The sequence below is a fragment of the Puma concolor genome, chromosome A2 (assembly GCF_028749965.1).
Source record: "Puma concolor isolate L17-30 chromosome A2, mPumCon1.1.hap2, whole genome shotgun sequence".
NCBI classification, from domain to species: Eukaryota; Metazoa; Chordata; class Mammalia; order Carnivora; family Felidae; genus Puma; species Puma concolor.
In genome coordinates this window covers 24665697-24685835 of record NC_141668.1, presented here as the reverse complement: position 1 = coordinate 24685835, position 20139 = coordinate 24665697, and the positions used below count along the sequence as shown (strand labels likewise).

The window sequence follows — 20139 nt, the reverse complement described above, 5'->3', positions numbered from 1 at the left end:
GAGCTGAAAATCAATCTAAAGACAGGGGCGGGGTTTGCATTCTGAATATTTCTCCTGTCTAAGCCTGTCTTCTGTTTCAAATGCAGTGTTTTATCATCAAGCCTTTTTAAGGGTCGGTCTGTTTTGAGTTCTTGCTTCAGTCACTTAAAGTAGCCAAGTGCTGTGTCCTGACTGAGCTATGTGAGAAAAAGAAACTCGTAAGGTCAAATCTTGGGAATCTGGCTTACGTAATGTTTGAGATGAGTGTCTCAGCCTTCATTTGGGGTTATGTCTGGAATCTGATTGGTGGCTACGGTGTAGTGGGGGTGAGGACTATGTAAGGATGTTAGTAGATTTCATTGTTCCTGTGAGGCAGTGACTTGATTCACTTTATTTTACCCAGTTCTTCCTATCTCTTACCTATACCTAGAAGATGTCCCACATCTTGCTTGACATATCTCTAGCATTAAGTTATTGAGCTATATTATTTCCATTCTTCCAGTTTTAACTTAATAAGAAAAATGTATTGTTGCTTTCTTCCCTCTGTATGTGGAAGGGGTCAGGGATGAGGATTGAGTTCCCATTTAATTTAGTGGAATTAGAATCTCAAATCCTAACCCCTTTTGTTCTATAGCAGTGTTTCTAAATTTGAAATGGGAAATCTGTTTTGCCGCAATTCACTCTTCTCTCTGGTTTCAGGATGGCAAGCTTACCAAGGAGGAGATTGTTGACAAGTATGATTTATTTGTGGGCAGCCAGGCCACAGATTTTGGTGAGGCCTTAGTACGACACGATGAGTTCTGAGCTGCAGACAGAAGAACCTGCATTTCTTCAAAAGTAATTTATTTTTACAGCTTCTGGTTTCACATGAAATTGTTTGCGCTACTGAGACTGTTATTACAAACTTTTTTTAAGACCTGAAAAGGCGTAATGAAAACCATCCCGTCCCCATTCCTCCTCCTCTTTGAGGGACTGGAGGGAACCGTGCTTCTGAGGAACAACTCTAATTAGTACACTTGTGTTTGTAGATTTACACTTTGTATTATGTATAACATGGTGTGTTTATTTTTGTATTTGTTCTCTGGTTGGGAGTATGATATGAAGGATCAACATCCTCAACTCACGCTTGTAGGCAAATATTAGCCCTTCACTCTTTCTCAACCCTTGCCATATAATTTTTATAATTCTGACTTAACTAATTTTTTAAAGCCTGAGATCAATAAGAAATGTTTAGGAGAGAGAAAAGGGAAAAAAAAAATGCCCCACAATTAATATTTAGAGAGAGAACACTTAACCTTGCCTGTTGAAAGTATGTTTTATAAGTAGTAGGGGCCACATAGTCCATTCAGTTGCTATAGGTCCAGCAATTGATCGTGGCATTATCTGGGTAAGGACAGATCCCTGTGCTGTCAGGAAGCTTGGCTCGACTTGATTTTGTTCATTTTTTTTCTTCCCAGGAGGACTAGCTGTTTGCTAATTTTGCTGGGCACAGCTGTGGTGGGAAGAGTTAGGGCCAGTGTCTTGAAAATCAAGTAGTGAGTGTGATCTCTTTACAGAGTTATACATAGAAACAGCTGGAAAATTAAGGGAAAAATACAAGTGTTTTCAGGGCACTTTTTTCTGGGTGTGCGTCTGTTGAAGTGCTCAAGACTGTCTTGCCTATTGAATCACTGTAAGTGCCCCATTCAGTTCCTATCTCCCCAGGTGTTCTGGGAATTAATCTTTCACTGCAAATTGTATTCCTTTCCAATTATGTCATTGAAAGTGCCTTTAACAAGAGAAATGATCACTGAATGAGGGTTCTGTTAAGAAACCCTAAAATAGATTATTTGGACCCCCTTATATGAAATGAAGCTTACAACCTCCCAATGTATTGGGGATTTTTTTTTTTTTTCTTTCCTTTCTCTTTCAGACAGTGGTTAAATAGCAGTATTAGTTAGGAGCTTGGTTGCAGTGTTCTTATCTTGTGGGCTGGTTTCCAAAAACCACATGCTGCTGAATTTACCAGGGATCCTCATACCTCAGAATGCTAACCACTTACTACCAGGCCTATTTCGGTGTCAGCTGAAGAGCTTGAACTCAGACTCAAAGATGAGAGGGCCTACATAGAGGACTCTTTGGTTTGAGGACCATTGCTCAATCTTCTTGCCTTTGACCCAACACTCCCTTTGCCCCCATTTCCCCTTCTCCCCACTGCCCCCAAAAAGTTTATCATGGATCAGCAGATTGCCAATCCTTGTCAAAGAGGGACATTGTAGAAAGAGCTGAAGAAGCCACCTTCTGTTCCTAACACACTTTGCCCATATTTTATGTAACACGAACTCTGTCTTTTTTGGTCCCTTTCTTACAGATGGACCTCTTTTGAGAAGAAGAATTGTATTCCAAACTTTTTTAGCCCTCAGGTTATTAAGATAAATGTATGTATATCTAACCTTTATTATTTCATATATCTTTATGGATAATACATTCAGGTGGTGCTGGGTGATTATTATAATCTGAACCTAGGTGTATCCTTTGGTCTTCCATGATCATGTTGAGGTGGACTACTTGGCCTGGTAAAATGCCGGATTATCATGTAACTTCATCCTGGCCTTTGCATTGAGCTCTTGAGAGTAGATAAACTCTTTTAAAGTTTAACCCCAGCATAGGGGAGTGGAAATCTCTGCTCTCCAGATTCCCCATTTTTACTGTTAAGATCAGAGATAATAATGTCAACTGGGATTAAAGAGAGCACATGAGTTGTGTGGCAAGACAGCCTCACAGCTCACTAGGTACAGAGAACCCAGGCCTTATGTTAAAGTTACTCACTTAGAAAGCAAACCTTCATACGCTAAAATGGCAACTTCTGGATGCTGGGTGCTCAGCAGCAAGTGTTATACTCTAATCTCTAATGATCCCCCCTGGATTATCTTTTTGGTTTAAGTCAAGCCTGAGGCTGGTGAACAGTGGCTACACACCCACATTGTGTGTTCTGTGAATGCTAGCTCTCTTGGATTTGGATACTGGTTATTTTTTATAGAGTGTAAACCAAGTTTTATATTCTCTAATGCAAACAGGTACCTATCTGTTTCTAAATAAAACTGTTTACATTCGTTGTGGGGTACATATGTCCTTTATTCTTTTAAGAAGTGGAACTCTTGCTTAGAATTACAGGTGCTATAAAATGTCAAAGAAAAGGAGGTCTTCTAGAGGTTTACTGTACTCCCTCCCATCCCAGATAAGTTCTGCCTTCTCCCAGATTAATTACTCCTTTCTTAATTCTGAAATCTTCTGTCATCCTTCTCACTACAGCTGTACCCCTTCTCTGCTTTCCTTAGGCTGTATAACTGGAGAAGAGCCCAGCTGCTCATTACATAATTATCTGATACCAAACACAAGGCATTCCTGAATGTACACACGACATTTATCTTGATTTTTATTTCAAAAAGGCTTTTACAGGGGGAGCATAAAGTACAAGGTAAAACAGTTTTTCAACACTTTTTGAACATTATAAACTGTATAAAGGTGTGTAAGTTCATTCTGAGAACATGAAGAGAATTAACTATTAATACACAGCTTAAGACATATATAGGTTTAGCCAAATTGGGTGGGGAGCACCTGGAATACTTCATGCTGGCTCAGGAGCTTCTGGACACAGCTGTCCCTGCCAGAGCTGTAGTGATGATTGGCGGTAATGGCATAAAGAAGTTCTTTCAAACCCCTATTTTGGGCCTACTTGAGGTTTAGTTTGTTTTTTCTATCTCTCTCTCCCATTTCTAAGATGTTTATGCTTGTTCTAATTCAGATTGTATCATCTTAGAGCCCCAGTAAGGGGGGAAAAAAAGTTTTTGAAAAGGAAGATAATTGTTACCCATACACTGAAAAATCAGCCATCCTCCTTTATAGTTGCCCCATATGTAGAAATCAGCTCTCAGGTGCTGTCAATGGTGCCACTTAGAGTTGGAGGATTGTTGACATGGCCTTTGGAATGGTCTATAGTAGACCCAGCTGGAACAGCAGCTTTGTAGGCAGGAAAGGAGTGGTAGGAAAATGGGAAGTTGATGCCCCAAATTTGCCGTATTCCCCTTCCCATCTTCTGCATTTGTTAGTAGCTTGGTTTTTGAGAGAAAGAAGGAATTCCCTAAATGTGAAATCCTAGTTGCTGCAAATAAGCCAATATGGCTCCTTAGTTTGGGCCAACCTGGCTGGAAGAGAGAGCCGAAACTTCAGTTTTCTGGGAGCTGGACATTTCAGAATCATCTGTCATGGACTTCCCACACACCATCTCCATGATGCAAGCTCGGAACTGGAAGGAAAGGGCAGAATTGGAGTTAGTCCCATGCAGACCAGTACAGAAGAGACGACATCGGGAAATGGCAAGAGATCTCATTCTCCGTATCTCCAAAGCCTCGCACAGTGCCATATACCCAGCATCTCCTCGTGGTTTTGAATACATCTTCCCAACCCTGAGAGCTACTGCAGGGCCTACAACAGTAATCCCTCCACATTTTGGCTCAGAGGTTCCACTGTTGGGAAACCTCACAAAGCAACCTGCCTCAATAAGACACTCAAAAGTGGTGCCAGAGTAGGCCTACCCACCCACCCACCCCTCCATTACTAGAAGGTGCTCCCAATTGAAAAGGATTGCCAATTTTGTTTCCATCCAGGAGTTTTGAGTCCCATCTCTGAAGACGAAGGAAACAAAACAGCTATTAAGAATGCTCAAAGCAGGGGGTTTGCCCCACAAGATAGGAACTCTCCTAGATTCATCTGAGCTTGGGTTTTTTTATTAGCTCAGATTCAGGATTTGGGATAGGAGGCCACCTGGTACCTTCAGATGATAAACTGTTTTAGAGACTTACGCATATGTTGTTATTTCTGTGCTTTGCATATGCTCCTGCAGGCTGGAAGTTGGGAAGGATTAAGAACTTGTGAAATGGAAGCACTAGGAATTTAGGGTGATGGTTAAATCTGTTTGTTTGTCAAGAAAACAAAACCCTTCCACTTCTCATCCTTCCCTTTGGAGCAACCTGACTTTTATGGCTCAAATTCTGTTTTCTCTGGGTTCTATTACATTGTTTCAATGACCAAGCCTTTCTCCCTGTGCTTATTACCGAGAGCTTCCCTTGTTCACCCCTAGAAACCTTTTGAGTAGAGTCCAAGGTGCTCTGAATTAAAAGTCATTGGTGAGAAAAGAACCAGGTCTCATGAACTAGAGTCTCATAGGAATGTAAATAGAGAGCTTTACCTGCTTATTCATGAAGCAGTAGATGATGGGGTTGTATACACAAGCACTCTTGGAGAAGAAGGCAGGAATGGTGACAAGCCGTAAGTCCAGCCCATGGTTACGGTTGTTGACCATGTACATGGCCATCGCAGCGTAGGGTGTGTAACAGACACAAAAGGATCCCACCATCACCACCACCATGCGGCTCACCTCCCGCTCTGCCTTCTGGGTTGAGGCTGACTCCTGTTGCTGGGCTGCGACCTGGGCAGAGCACAGAGAAACATCCTCTTCCCGGCCCTCAACTCCCAGATCTCAACCCTTTTCCACCAGGGCGGCATCCGCTCCAATTGCCTCTCTCTGTCCCAGCTTCTGGCCTAGCGCCTCTTGTTCTCCTTCCTTGAGGAAGACCAGATGGAGATGGCTGTCTGGTCTTTGACGTTGGAAGGGATCACAAGAATCTCTTGACACACATTTGAGCAGAGAGGACCCCACCCTACTCTTCACACCATTTCATCATTCTCCCTGCCCCCACTTCCTTCACTGCTTTCAGGCATCTCCTCTACCTGGCTGTGAACATTTCCAGATGTCACGCGTTCTTTCTTTTTTTAAGTTTGTTAAGTAATCTACACCCGACGTGAGCCTCGAACTCACGACCCCAAGATCAGGAATTGTGTGCTCTTCCGACTGAGCCAGCCAGATGCCCCCAGAGGTCTTATGTTCTAAAGCACTCACCCATTCTTCCCTCCCATCTTGGAGCCCCTGACCCCCTCTTCCCTGAGCCTCACACAAATCACTCACGACTCTGAGGGCTCCCAGCAGCTGCATGTAGGAGAAGCAGATGAGGGAGAGAGGCACGATGAAGCAGAAGATGAAGAGGAACCAGGTATAGTACTCGCTGCGGTATTTGGTGCCCACGGTATACCAGTCAGGGCCACAGGAACACTGCAGGCCCTCGGGGATGAACCTGCATGGGAGCAAGCACTCACCCACTGGACAGGCACTTGCTCACCGCGGGGTTCACCACAGAAATGAGTGGAGTGGAGCTGAGATCCTGGATTATGCTCTCCACTTAGAACCCAGAGGATGCCCACGGACCTTCAGGCAGGGGCAGTTTCTGTCTTTACCAGCTGAGGCTATAGCAATTCCAACTGCAGGATAAACGTTAGCAGTTGCCTCCCACAGCCCTTGCCCGCACCTACTCCACCCACTCGTTAAAAGTGGAGGTCAGAGACGAAGGTTATCCCCAATTCTTTCCACCCACGCCAACCTGAGCTCCTAGCTAAATTAGCACCACTGCCCTACACTCTCACCGGCTCCAGCCAAAGAAGGGTGGGATGGAGACGCCAATACCAATGGTCCAGGTAGCCAGGACCACCATCAGTGCGTGCTTGGAGCTGAAGCGGAAGTTGCCGAAGGGCTTACAGATGACCAGGTAGCGCTCAAAGGCCAGGAAGGCCAGTGACCAGCCTGTCACCAGACCTGTAGTGAAATGTGAGGGTAATTGGGGGTAGATGGGCCCACCCGGCCTGGCAGACAGAATGGAATACTGACAGGGTGGAGCAAGCATAGGGAGACAGAGGGTTGGACTGATGGTTGGTGTGGAGTTTGGGACTCAATTGGTCAGACTTCTAGTCTCTGCTGCTTTACACCCCGGTGAGAAAAAGCACCAAACTCCTTTTCCCCAGACTCCTCTTTAGGGGCCCACTCTAACCCAACAATCTGGTTCCTGGTTCCAATCCTAGAGCAGTCCTTTGTCTCCCCCACCCAGTCTCCTTCCCCTGCGTACCTGCCGTACAGCCCATGAAGGCCTCCCAAGCACAAACATGGCGGCCAAAGATGAAGTACGCGTGACAGCTGGTGATGAAGACGATGGAGACAGAGGAGACGCAGTAGAGGAAGCCCCCCAGGGACACATTGACCAGAATATAGTTGAGTGGCTGCCGCAACTTTCTGTAGCGGAGGGTGGCCACCAGCACCGTGGCATTGAGTGGTGTTCCTACGAAGAAGACAAAGCCCATGAAGACCGCCTGGAGGCGGAAGGCCCAGACAGGGGCAATGTGGTACTGAGGCCCATCCCATGGCCCCACCAAGGAAATGTTCTTGAACAGATAAAACTCCTCCTCCCCTGACATCTTACTCATGGGACGCCCCCCACCCTCTGATTCCTCTTATAGAGTACCGTCCCGCCACTTCTCCCCCACCTTGCAAAGAACCCTCTCTCCAAAGCCACTTTTGGTCTCCTTGAACGATCAGTACTGATCCTAAGCCTCCTAAGGACAAATTCTGAGATTAGAGATGTCCAAGCCCCCACCTAAACCTCCTTTTGTGGGCCCAAAGCCGATTGCGTGTTGAGAGGATAAAAATATTGGGCTCAAAGAATCGACATGCAGTGCTGGGTGCTGGAATGAATAGGAGGAGTCAGCTCACTGCAACTGGGAGATGCTGACCCATATTTAATAGAGATGCTTCATCACTTTTTTGTGTGTGCGTTCTCTGAATGGCGCTATTGAGGGCACGACTTTGCATTTGGCTTCTGGCACCACCACGTCCCTACAGGTTTCCGCACCCATCTGCTCTTTTGTGGAAGGTGGCCCCTAAGTCTCCCTTTCCAGAGGTCTTGGGCTCACGGCCAGCCTGGGAACCCGCCTCAGGCTGCAGGAAGGGGCAGGGAACGGGGAGCACCCAGGGAGCACCTTAGTCAACAGCCTTCACAGATGGGTACAGGGCACCTTGAAAATGCTTGAAGTCTAAGGCCTCCCTGGCTGCTTCTGTTTCTTCGTGTTGAGTCTACCCAGAGGATGTATGTTTTCTACTCAGACCCCACCCCGCCCCCAGCCCGTCTGAGGTTGCTTTGCTCACGGGCCCCCCGCCTTTAGCTCAGCAGTACTCAAGTTACCACGGTCTTGCCCCATCTGCCCTGGAGTCCTGCCGGGCTCTCACAGCCTAAGTCAAGACCTCTTCCGTGCAGCCCCCCCACCCAGTGAGGCCAGCTGTGCTCTAACCTCCACCTGTGCTTACACTCAACACTATACCTCAGCTCTGAATGTACCGTCTTCCCCACCTCCGCAGACCCAGAATGCAGAGATAAAGGTGACACACTTTAAATACGGATACGTGAAAGGATGGCCCCCTGATGGCATAGCAGTTTGTATCAGATGAATCCCTCCCGTGGGTAAAAATCATCAACTCCGGACAAAACACGAAAAACCACCACTGGAAAGTGCTATCAAGTACCCCAAAGCAGGCAGAGATGTCAACGACCCAATCCTTGAATGACCAGAACCATCTCCATTAAAGTGGATTCTTTCCTGAGGGCACTCCCCAGTCTAGATGGCAAGGGACAGCCGGAATTCAAGCAGCAAGGCCCAGCTGTTATGGCTTGCAGAGTCAGAGGACAGTCTGGGGGACCCCAGAGTAGCTGAAGACTGAAGGTGGGTTTTCTAAAAGGAAGGAAGCCACAGGAGAGGAAGCTTTCAACTCTGCATGCAAACTCCCCTCAAATGCTAGGCTGCCTGCTGAGCTATGCACCGAGGACTAACCGAGGAGCCCAGCAAAAAGCAAGAGGTGCTTCAGATGTGAAGCCTGAGCAGATTGTTTCGGCTGCCATCCAGGGCAGCAAAGAAAGAGTTTTGAGTTTGATTCCCAGCAGGTTAGAGGAGCTGGGCAAACACTTCTGGCTTTCCATTTGGAACTCCAAAAGGCCACTTGGAACTCCAAAAGGCCACCCCTTAGGACTAAAGTCTATGTCCTTTGAATCCTGAGCTAGAAAGGTAGAAGGAGTCTTGTCAGCCATTTGTGGAGACGATGTCCCCACGTACATGCGTGCATACAGACACACACACGCTCCACAGACGCTCGCCCGCAGGTAGGATCCTGGCAGAGACCCGGTCAAGCATCCAGGAATTGCAAGGCCACTGGGTTTCCACTAGGTTGCCTGGGTCAGCTGGTCCTCTGTCCTGGGCAGGCCCTTATGACCGGGGCCAGAGGCCATCCCTAAAGCTGTGTCTACCTCTGGGCAGGGCAGGTGGCCCGTGAGACCGTGCTGAGTGGAGCGAATCAGCCTCTGCTGTCTTCAGGGCTCAGCTGAGGTGCCCACCTCTGTACACGGTTCTGACAGGAACCCTTGGGCTCGGCCTGCCAAGGCAGCTGATGTAGGCCAAAGACACCCAGGCCCTCTCACTCGCACTACCCAGGCCAAGTGGCTGCACCCTTGGCCTCTCCTAGGTCTGTCCTGAAACCTTTCCACACAGTCCCTTCCCACCTTATTCCACACACCCTCAGAGGGAGGGGCAGTGGGCCCAAGCTGGGAGCAACCCAGCCCTCGTGAGATGCGGCTCCTCTGGGAGCCGGCGGGGGAGGGGCGGCAACTCAGGCCAAAAAGAGCCTTATCCAAGTACAGGGTCTTACTGGTACCTTCTACGCAGGGGACAACACATTTTTGGAGTCCGGAAGCCATGGAGTAGGGAGCAGGAAGATTTTGAGGATGGTGCCTGTGGTAAAGGTGGAGGGTAATGATATAAAAACTGAAGGCATGTTAAGTACATTTAACGTAGACAGTGCCCTTTTCAAGTTTAAAGGCACTTTATTAGTTTAGGAACATGATAATATATACTAAGGCTTTATAGAAGATTATGTTAGGTATGTTTTTTTTTTAATTTTTTTTTTAACGTTTATTTATTTTTGAGACAGAGAGAGACAGAGCATGAACAGGGGAGGGGCAGAGAGAGGGAGACACAGAATCTGAAACAGGCTCCAGGCTCTGAGCTGTCAGCACAGAGCCCGACACGGGGCTCGAACTCACGGACCGCGAGATCATGACCTGAGCCGAAGTCAGCCACTTAACGACTGAGCCACCCAGGCGCCCCGGTTAGGTATGTTTAAACCAGGGTTTCTTTACCTCCATATTATTGATATATTGGGTCAGATAATTTTTTGTCGTCAGGGGGCTGTCTACTGGATTGTAGGATGTTAGCAGCAATCCTGGCCGCTGCCCACTGGATGCCAACAGACTTCAGTCGTGATAGCGAAAAATGTCTCCAGACACAAATATCCCCTGAGAGGCCAAACCACCCCCTGCCCCCTCCCCTCCAGTTAAAAACCGCTGATCTAGATTTGGATATATAAATGTCCAGAACCAAATGGAAAAGAGTCAAGAGGAAATTTGTTTTTCTAGTTGTTCTGATTGTCCAGAAAAAAAGGAAAGTCCTAGAAAAGGAGGCTATTTTTTGAATAGTTTTAGCATATGGGTTTTTTTTTTTTTTTTTTTCCTATTCTTTTAGGAGTTTATTCATTTATACGCCCACCTTTTCCGGAAATAGTTTCAGGGAGGTTTGCGGGAATATATGGGACACAACAAGAAGTCCTGAATCAAATGTAGAAGCAAAAGGAGAAAGAGAACAGCAGTGGGAAGTTCAAGAGTCAGAAATTGAATTGAAATAGGACCGCACATTGGTGCTTTCCAGCAGTTACACATTGGCAGAATTCAGTGTCTGGAAAATAAATGCAAACCAACTCTTCTTGGTTTTGTGTTCTTGGGGTTATGACAGACAAGAATGCCTTCCTCGGGACTTCACAAAGGAGACATCAGTGTCTTATGACAAACACTGTCCTCAACAACATTCCCGAGTAGACACAACAACCAGTTTCACAGGATTGGGTATTGAGTATGACCTCTCAATAGGGACTCAACACAAAGCATAAATCAGAACTGGACATAAAGCAGAACCATTAGGCTGAGCACCGAATACCCACTCTGCTGGGTTGCCCTGATCCCAAGGAACTTTTGGGTCCCTGGGGGCTCGAAATACATTTCTCCTTGCCCTCTCTAATCGTTGCTTCTCAATGCTTAGATGTCCATAATTTAATTTCTGTTTTTGAGTGGATTATAGATATGTCCAAGACTGAAAATTCAAAAAGTACTAAGGAATATACAGTGAAAAATAAGCTGATTTCGCACCCTGGCTCCCAGACACCCAGTTCCCCTCTCCAGATGTGGCTTTTGCTGTGTCGCTGGCACGCAGGAGGTGACAATGAGCTTGAGATGATGTGTTGTGACAGTGCTGTCTGTTAAATACTGACCTGTAAGGCCTCTCCAGACAGATGCTGAGATCAGAGTAAGGTCTACCCACTGTTGTAAAAATGAGGAATCGTCAAAGGATCTGCCTGACCGAAAGCCATCCCCTCTTGGGAGGAAAAGGAGGAAGCCCCTAGAAGTAGCGTCACCATTCTCCCTAGAGAACTCCATCTGTGGCTTGTTAAACGCAGAGTCAAGCAAGTCACCGAGGGCCTAATGTCCCAGTGCCCACAGCAAGGCCGCAGTGATTTTAGCCCGGAAAAGAAATGTATGGTAGGTGCCGGTGGGTCCCCACCTGAGCAGTTCTCCTCTCCCCAGACCCCTGCCATCCTGGAGGCATTTGGAAGCGTGCGGGGCGGCGGGGGGCGGGGTGGGGGGGGGCAGTGTTTTCCGACTGTCTCCACAGTGAAGAAGCGATTGCTGGTATTTAGTGGGCAGGGCACTCTTCCAGACAGGCCCCACCAAGAAGAATGATCCGGCCACAAATTTGAACAGCACCCCCAGAGAGAAGCACTGGCTGGAGTCCAACCCCTGTCTCATCCCTGAAACATTCTCACCCCCTAGGAGCCTCTTCTTGGAGCGGCCTCACTTCCGGGCACATCCACCAACAGGAGCAATTTAGGGAATGTGTGCTGAGGTCATGGAATGACGCGTTGAGTGTGCTATTATTTATCAGCCAGTTTATAGCTGGGGAACAGCTACCCCAAGAAAGTCTCTTCGGTTTTACAAGAGATGAGCTGTTGCCTTTCTCTCTGGCCATGATTAGTTGGAACCAGTTGCCCGGCCCGGCACTCCTGGATGGAGACCATGAAACTATCCCCCAGATACAGACGCAGGCGCGCTGATCCTGTCCCTAAAGCCAGGGGCCATCCTCGCTGCCTATCCCAGAGAGGAGTTAGTTCGTTAGGAAGCCTGCTTAGAAGGTCGGAAAGCAGGAGGGGTTCTTCAGCCTTGTGGTTTCTACTTGGAGCCAAGAGATGCGGACTGACCTGAATATCTGTTGCCCCTAGCGATTTTTTTGTGCGCTCTCCCGAGACTTTTCTTTCACGTACGCACTCACTCCTTCATTCATTCCACAGACGTTTGCTAAGCGATGTCTACAACAACAGTTGTGCTGTGAAGATGAGATGAGATCAATCTGGTAGAGTGATCACACAGAGCCCAGCACACAGACGTGCTTGGGCGTTGCTTGTCAGCAGGACTGACAAGGGCCAGACGCGAGGCTGGACCCAGAGACCAAGAAGACAAGAAGACAGGGCTCTGCCTCCCTTGAGCAAGAAGGTGGTGGCGGGGGGGGGGGGGGGGGGGGGGGAGGGGGGGGACGGATAGAAAGAGAGCCTGGCAGCGCCCACTGGGATCTTCCACAAGGCTCCAGGCTCCGAGCCTCCCCCTCACTCTCATTTGGGAAACTCCCAACCAGAAGGAAACCACCCAGGCCACACTCAGCCCGTTAGCGGGTTTTTCCTGCCGCGTCCCCAGGCAGGGGGAGCAGGGTAGGCTGGGGCGTGGGAGGGAGTGTGAGTATTTACAGGATGTTTTCCCACCGCCGCTTTGCTAGAAAGGCTGGGTAGCAGCGTGCACTGCGTTTAAAACAGCCTTCGCATTTAGAGAAATGTGCCTCTTGTAAGCCGAATGTGGAGAAGTTTCTTTTTCTTACGGTGGGGATGACACCTATCTCACAAGGTTGTTACAAGATCTGTAAAGCACAGAACACACTGCCTGGCCCATACTGAGCATTAAAGGGCAACTTTCCTATGATTTCCCGCCCCCCGCCCCTTCACGTTGCCATCATAATAACCCCTCTGCCTCGCACAGCACCTTACAGTTTGCAGACTGCTTGCACAGACGTTGCCCCACCTGATCCTCAGGTGAGAATCACCCTGGAAGGCACACAGGGCAGGTGTCACTTCCCCAGCTGACAGATGAAGACACTGAGTGACTTAGCAAGCGTCATCTAGTCAAGGTGACCCACGTCAGTCTTCCGCTTCCTCGTCGAGGAGGTTGATGGATTTGGAGGATTTTTTTTTTTTTTTTTTTCCTGGTGATCTGATCAGGAGGTAAGAAAGAAGTGTTGTTCTTCATGGGGTGCCGGGGCTGCTAGACAGACTCCCTCAGACCTGGGGCTCCCCTGGAAAGTGGAGGTCGCCGGACCCCGGCTTCTTCTCTGCCCTCTCCCACAAAGTCCACATGGTGGCCCTGGGGGAGAGGCGGCTGGTCGTGGGGAAGAAGTGGCCTGCCTGGAGCATGGGGCATCTGTGTGGCCCTGCCGTGGGCCAGGGAGGTGCGGAGAGAGCCACGGGAGAGGCAAGGCCCGCTGGAGCGCAGCCGGCCTGGGCTGGCTGCCAGCCTGGGAGAAGAGTCCGCCTCTAGGAACCACACACTGTGCCTGCTGCTGATGAGGCAGGGAAGGCACATCTGGCTAAGCACAACCATCAGTGGCTCGTTGGTCTAGGGGTATGATTCTCGCTTAGGGTGCGAGAGGTCCCGGGTTCAAATCCCGGACGAGCCCTGGCTTTTCTGATTTTTTTTTCCTGTACCCCAACATACACATATGCAGTACTTGCCCTTTTTAGTCTAGAGGCATAAAGACGGCCTAGCGGTGAGTGAATAAAGGACCGTAAGGACAAGCTGCTGGTCTGTCTCTCCATTAGCCGTGGCCTGTATATACCCCATAATTTCCACTGAGGCCAAATGGGGCCGGAGGGGACTGGCATAGCATGGGGAGCTGAGCTGGAGAAGGTTAGAGCCAAAGAGCTGTGCTGTGTCAGGCAGGAGGAGCTTCTCAGAGGGCCTTACATGAAGAGCAAGTGATCAGGACAATTTGGGGGTGGGTCCGAGCTGGCGGTCAAGAAAAGGCAAGCTCCTTTTATAAACCCAACCTATGAAATGCACTGGATTCGAAGTCCAAAAGGTAGGATTAAAGTTACACTTTCGAGTCTCAGTTTTCCTCTTGGTAAAATGGGAACAGTAATACTTATTTCTTAAAGTTGTTGGAAGGATTAAAGCAGAGATTGTATGTGAAAGCCCTTTGCAAACTATAATGTACCTCACAGACATAGGGATTGTTTGGAATAATGCTAAAATAAAGGAAATCTGGAGGCACCTGGCTGGCGGAGTCGGTTAAGTGTCTGACTCTTGATCTCAGCTCAGGTCTTGATCTCAGAGTTGTGAGTTCAAGCCCCATATCGGGCTCCGCACTGGGCATGAAGCCTACTTTAAAACAAAACCAGAAAAAAAAAAAAAAGTCTAGAGAGGAACTTCTGGCAACATGACAGACTGAACTAATGCAGCTATTTCCTCACCCAGTGCCCTCCTAAAACACACGCAGAAAGATTGCATAGAATAGACTTAAATTTTTTTTTAATGTTTATTTATTTTTTGAGAGAGAGAGAGACAGAGAGAGAGAGAGAGAGCCCACGGGGGAGGGGCAGACGCAGAATCCGAAGCAGGCTCCAGGCTCTGAGCTGTCAGCACAGAGCCTGATGCGGGGCTCAAACTCACGAACTGCGAGATCATAACCTGAGCTGAAGTCGAACGCTTAACCAACTGAGCCACCCAGGCATCCCTGCATAAAATAGAACTAAAAAATTACTATCTAGGTTGGGCGTCTGGGTGGCTTAGTCAGTTAAGCATCCAACTCTTGATTTCAGCTCGGGTCATGATCTCAAAGTTTGTGAGTTTGAGCCCCATGTTGGGCTCCAGCCCTGTGTCAGGCTCTGCGATGACACATAGAGCTTGCTTGGTATTCTCTCTCTCCCCCTCTCTCTCTGCCCCTATCCGGCTCACGTGCTCACTCTCTCTCTAAAAAAGTAAATAAGTAAACTTAAAGAAAAATGAATATCAAGGTGCCTGGCTGGCTCAGTTGGTAGAGCATGTGACTTTTGATTTCAGGGTCATGAGTTCAAGCCCCACACTGGGTGTAGAGATTATTTTAAAAATTAAAAAAAAAAAACCATTAAAACAAAATTAATATCTGAATAATGCAAAAATTTATTTTTTAAAATGAAATTCCCAGGATTAAAGAAGGAACACAAAGCCAAAGAAAAGAGAAGAGGAGGCTGTCACAGTGCCCCGTGGTGGGTTTCAGACACAGATATATGCCCAGGGATCTGGGGCTGTGTTTTAGTGCTTCCGGTTATAGGATATATTGCTTCAGTCCACCAGAGACAAAAAGCTGGGACTGAACACCCTGTTTAAGATCAGAACACCAAAGATCAGAACACCAAATATCAGACCGCCTGGATGGCTCAGTTGGTTAAGCATCTGACTTCAGCTCAGGTCATAATCTCGCGGTTCATGAGTTCAAGCCCCACGTCGGGGTCTGTGCTGACAGCTCAGATCCTGGAGCCTCCTTGGGATTCTGTGTCTCCCTCTCTCTCTGCCCCACCCTTGCTTGTGCTCTGTCTCTCGAAAATGAATAAGTCTTAAAAAGAAGAAGAAGAAGAACACCAAAGATCTACCTTGTCCATGAAAAGAAGATGAAAATGACACACAGCAATCCAAGGAAGCAATGAAAAGGAATAGAAACACAAGTCAACTCGGAGAAACTGAAGTCCCAAGCCTGAGCAAATGCTTAAGTTGCTTCTGGATTTATGTTATCTACATGATGCTGGATCCTCAAGCGGTGAAATTAATTCTAAACCTGGTTTAGGATCCTTGGAATACCATATCGCCCCACAGAAAGCAAGAAAGAGTTCTGTCACAATGTTTTCATAACCCAGGGCAAATGGGACTCTCACTAAACAAACACCTACTGCAGAAGAGCTCACGATAAAATATCATAAACTAGACAAGGAAGCAATCCACCATAAGGAAGAGTCAGCAGACACAACAAATAGGAGAATTAACATTCCAAGAACTGTGCATGATAGAAAAACATGAAAACCACTCTACAATAAGCATACTTAAAACTACCAAAGATTAAAGACAAGAAAATAAACCATAATGAAAACATTGCACTATTAACAAAAGCACTTTACTGAGGGAAAAAATAAAACCTAGGGAAAGACACACCATTGAAATTAGACTCAATGACCCATTAAACAGTAGACTGGATCCAGCTGATAAGAGAATTAGTGAATTGGAAGATAGAGCTGATGAAATCATTCAAACTATGGAGAGGGAGAAGTGAAGAGATTGAAGGTATGAAAGAATAGTTAAATGACACTAGGGAAAGCTTAAGACAGCATTAGCAACAAAAGAGTATGAAAAAAAAAACAAAACACCAGAATATCTTCCAAAGGCCAAGAGAAAACTGTCAAACTAAAATTTTATGTCCATTAAGTTTCCATGTAAATTATAATAATATAGGGGCACCTGGGTGGCTCAGTTGGTTGAGCATCTGGCTCTCGATTTCTGCTCAGGTCATGAGCTCACAGTTTGTGGGATTGAGCCCCAAGTTGGGTTCTGTGCTGGCTGCACGGAGCCTACATGGGATTCTCTCTCTCCTGTCTCTCTGCCCCTTCCTCATGCTCTCTCTCTCAGAATACATAAATAAACATTTAAAGATATAAATTATATGAAGTTAAGACATTTTAAGGCAAAGATTGAGAATGTTCGCCAAAGACTTTCACAAAAATACCACCAAAAGATATATACTTTAGGGGCGCCTGGGTGGCTCAGTTGGTTAAGCATCCAACTCTTGATTTTGGCTCAGGTCATGATTTCACTGTTTGGTTCATGAGTTCCAGTCCATCGATGGGGTTCTCAGCACGGAGCCCACTTAGGATCCCCTATTCCCCTCTCTCTCTGCCCTTCCTCTCTTGTGCTTTTGCTCTCTCTCAAAAAATAAACATAAAAAAAAGATATACTTCATAAGAAGGGAGCAAATAAGAAGGAAGGAGTGAAATGCAAGAAGGAATGGTGAGCAGAGAAATTTATAAATATGTTAGTGAATCGTGAATCTAAACAAGTACTTGAAAGCCACTGTTAGTGGAGTGTAAATTGATCCAACTACTTTATAGAGCAAGCAGTCTGGCAATAATCAATTTGCACATATTCTATGACTCCGAGATTCTATTTCTTGGTACCTACCTTAGAGAAGTGCTTACCTATGTGCCTAGGAAGCATGCACAGCACTAACCACTAAGGTATTGTTTTCTAACACAGAAAACTCAAAACAACCTAAATGCCCATTACCAGAATAATGGATAAGTAGATTGTGGATATTCAAACACTGAAATCGTATTCAGCCGTTAAAATTCATGAATTGGGGCTAAATAAAACTTGGAGAAATGTTTAAAAAATTTTTTGAGAAAAAAGAAAAAAAAGTTTGCAGAATTTTTATTTTATTTATTTTTTAAGTAATCTCTGTGTGCAAAGTGCGGCTCAAACTCACAACCCAGAGATCAAGAGCTGCATGTTCTACCAGCTGAGCAAATCAGTATTTTGTTGCTTGTGGATACATACATATAAAGAAAAACTGTAAAATAATAAATAGGAGGGCTATCTGTGAATCAAATGTGGCAAGAATGGACAGTTGGATTTCAGCGGTGAGTACGTGGATATTTGTGGTTATACTCTGTACTGTACCTTTCTGGTTTGTTGTTGTTGTTTTAAATGAAGGGATCTTGGCATTTTAGAAATAAGGGTAAAGGGGGATAAATGGCTGCATCGATCCTCAAAGAGGATGATCTGATGGGATGGGATTAGGGGACAGGCTGAGTCCAGAGTCCAGGGATTACAAGGATTAATTCAGATCATCCCCCTAAGCTGATTACCTGGCTGGCGCCCCCACCACTCCTGGCCCTTCAGATATGCATCCCTGGACCACGGTCAACTCCCCCTCCCCCAATGCCTGCCAAGCCCTTACCTCCTGACTCCTAACTTCACCCCTACCTTCAACCCAGTACTGCTGCGTCCAGGATTTGCCCAAATTTGGGTCCTGAAAATAGACTGGTTCAGGTCTCTCCTGAAAGCTCCCCAAATCAAAGGTGAATAGTGACCTGTACCCCAGGAGCCAGGGAGAGATCAGTCCTAAGACTCAGGATCAGAACTCCCTGAGGAGAGCCTGGATCACTGGATGTCACAGTTGACAACTTCCTCTCCTGCCCCTCCCTCCATGAACCAAGAAGTCAACGGTCAAGGTCAAATGCTAACTGAACTTGCTGGCTGAGCCAGGACTAGAAGGAGCTGTGTTTAGGCAAAACAGCTATTGGGGTTCCAACATTCCAGTCTCTGTCAGTCTCCTGAACTCTACACCCCCATCCTGACACCTCAGCACCCCCGCGCCAGTCATGTCCGGACAGGCCTGATATCTACTGCAGGCTCTCTGAAAAGGGTCTTTGTAGGCTTGTTCAACAGCCTTGCCCCACAAATGGATTACCTTGGCCACAGGATCTGGGGTATAATCCTGTCCTCCGGGGGAGCAAATGAAATCTCCTTGATCTAGCACCAGGCTGGGGGTTTGAGAGGGAGAAAAAAAGGAGGGAGCGGGAAGAAAGAGACTTATAGGGCAACATTACAGTTAATAGGCAACATTTAACTCCCTAAGTGTGAAATCATCTATTACATGATAAGACAACGTATTAACTGTGTAGTTAGAGATTTACCTCTCTCATTTATTGTGTCAGGTGTCAATGGAGATGCTAGAGATACAAAAATGACTAAGATACCTCCCAATCTTCCAGAAGCTGGGCAGACACAAGAGTCAATTGAGACCTCAAATTGACAGGCGCTGCCCTAGAGGGAAGGAGGCCAGGGTAGAGCCCAGCAAGGGCCTCTCCTGGTCCAGGGGTGGGCATCAGGGAAGGACGCCTAGAGGTGACTCCCGACTGAGGGTTGAAGAATAAGTGGGGGGTGTCCAAGCAAAGAAGGGCTTCTTTCCTGAGGAATGTGGAGGGTTTGTGAAACTGGAAGCCTGTGGGGGTGAACACAGACAACGTATGCCCATAACCTGCCGAATGCACATGCAAGAAATGGGATTGGTGTGTGTCCCTGGCTCAGAAATCTAACACTTTTCTGGGTGTGCTGGGACTGCCTGGTTCCCAAGTGTACCCACTTCTTTCCTGGCTGAGACCTGTAGAGACATGAGAACAACTCAAGATCCGGCACCCGGTAGGAGTTCCTTGAATGAATGATTGAATAAGCGAAATAAGCTGGGTTTCCACATCTGCCATGTACGAGAGCGAAAATCAGCAGTGCTCACTCTGAACAGGCTACAGGGGCAGGGTAGGTAGTGGTTCAGGCTCACAGCGCACAGGGTGTGGGGCCAGGTGGGAAGGCACAGTGGTGGAGAGAAGAGGTCTTCAGGCAGCGAGGGCTGTGTGGTGGGATCAGGAGCCGCCCTCCTGAAAGGGTCTCCGGTTCTAGGCTTGTTGCGGGCGCGGGGGAAGCAAAGGAGATCAGGGCCCCTCAGTCCGTATATCTCCGCCTTGGCTTCCCTCCTCCAGCCCTCAAGCAGCCCTGGGATGCAGGAGGCCACCGCGCGGGAACGGGGACGGGGGCCGGGGGTCCGCGCTGACTGCGGAAGTGGGGGACGCCGGGTCTGTTTGGTGGGCGTGTGAGTTTCCGCGCGTTTGGAGGAAACAGGACCGGAGGATCCGTCCCGCTTTGTCCCTTTCCTCCCCCATCACTGCGCGGGACGGGGCTCTGACACCTGGCCCCGAGGGGTCCCCGCGCGCAGCCGACTCCGGGCAGGACCCTTCGCCAGAACCAGGGGATCTCGTGGCCACTCCTAGGGCAACCTCCAGCTCCGAATAGCTCCCGTCCGCTCCCCCTCTCCTCTACGCGGGCCCTGAGGCTTGTCTGGGGACGCGCTCCCTTGCCCTCGCCGCGCCCGCTCGCTCGCTCGCTCGCCTCCACCAGGTCTGGGAGCGGGGTGGGGGGAGGGCTTCCGGGCGGGGGCGGTGTCAGGTGGCCGGGCCAGGCCCCGCCCCCTCGG

The 20139-nt window shown here is 47.8% G+C and overlaps 2 protein-coding genes and 1 non-coding gene across 4 annotated transcripts in view; 2 read left to right on the top strand and 1 right to left on the bottom strand.

Annotated features, from left to right (window-relative positions):
- CALU (calumenin) overlaps nt 1–3073 on the top strand; it is a 32061-nt gene extending 28988 nt beyond the window's left edge. For both annotated transcript variants that reach the window (XM_025929590.2, XM_025929589.2), the window contains exon 7: nt 679–3073. In XM_025929590.2, coding sequence (XP_025785375.1) covers nt 679–783 — 105 coding nt within the window. In that variant the 3' untranslated portion in view covers nt 784–3073. The remainder of the gene's footprint in view (nt 1–678) is intronic.
- Nucleotides 1119–7358, bottom strand: OPN1SW (opsin 1, short wave sensitive). The gene is made up of 5 exons (XM_025929600.2): nt 6972–7358; nt 6496–6664; nt 5984–6149; nt 5207–5446; nt 1119–4264 (listed from the first exon to the last, which is right to left on the bottom strand). The coding sequence occupies exons 1-5, from the start codon at nt 7324–7326 to the stop codon at nt 4145–4147; spliced, it is 1050 nt and encodes a 349-aa protein (XP_025785385.1). The 5' UTR covers nt 7327–7358; the 3' UTR covers nt 1119–4144.
- A 6337-nt stretch (nt 7359–13695) lies between these two features.
- TRNAP-AGG (transfer RNA proline (anticodon AGG)) lies at nt 13696–13767 on the top strand. The gene has a single exon. It is a non-coding gene; the product is annotated as a tRNA-Pro (tRNA).
- Nucleotides 13768–20139: the final 6372 nt, after the last annotated feature.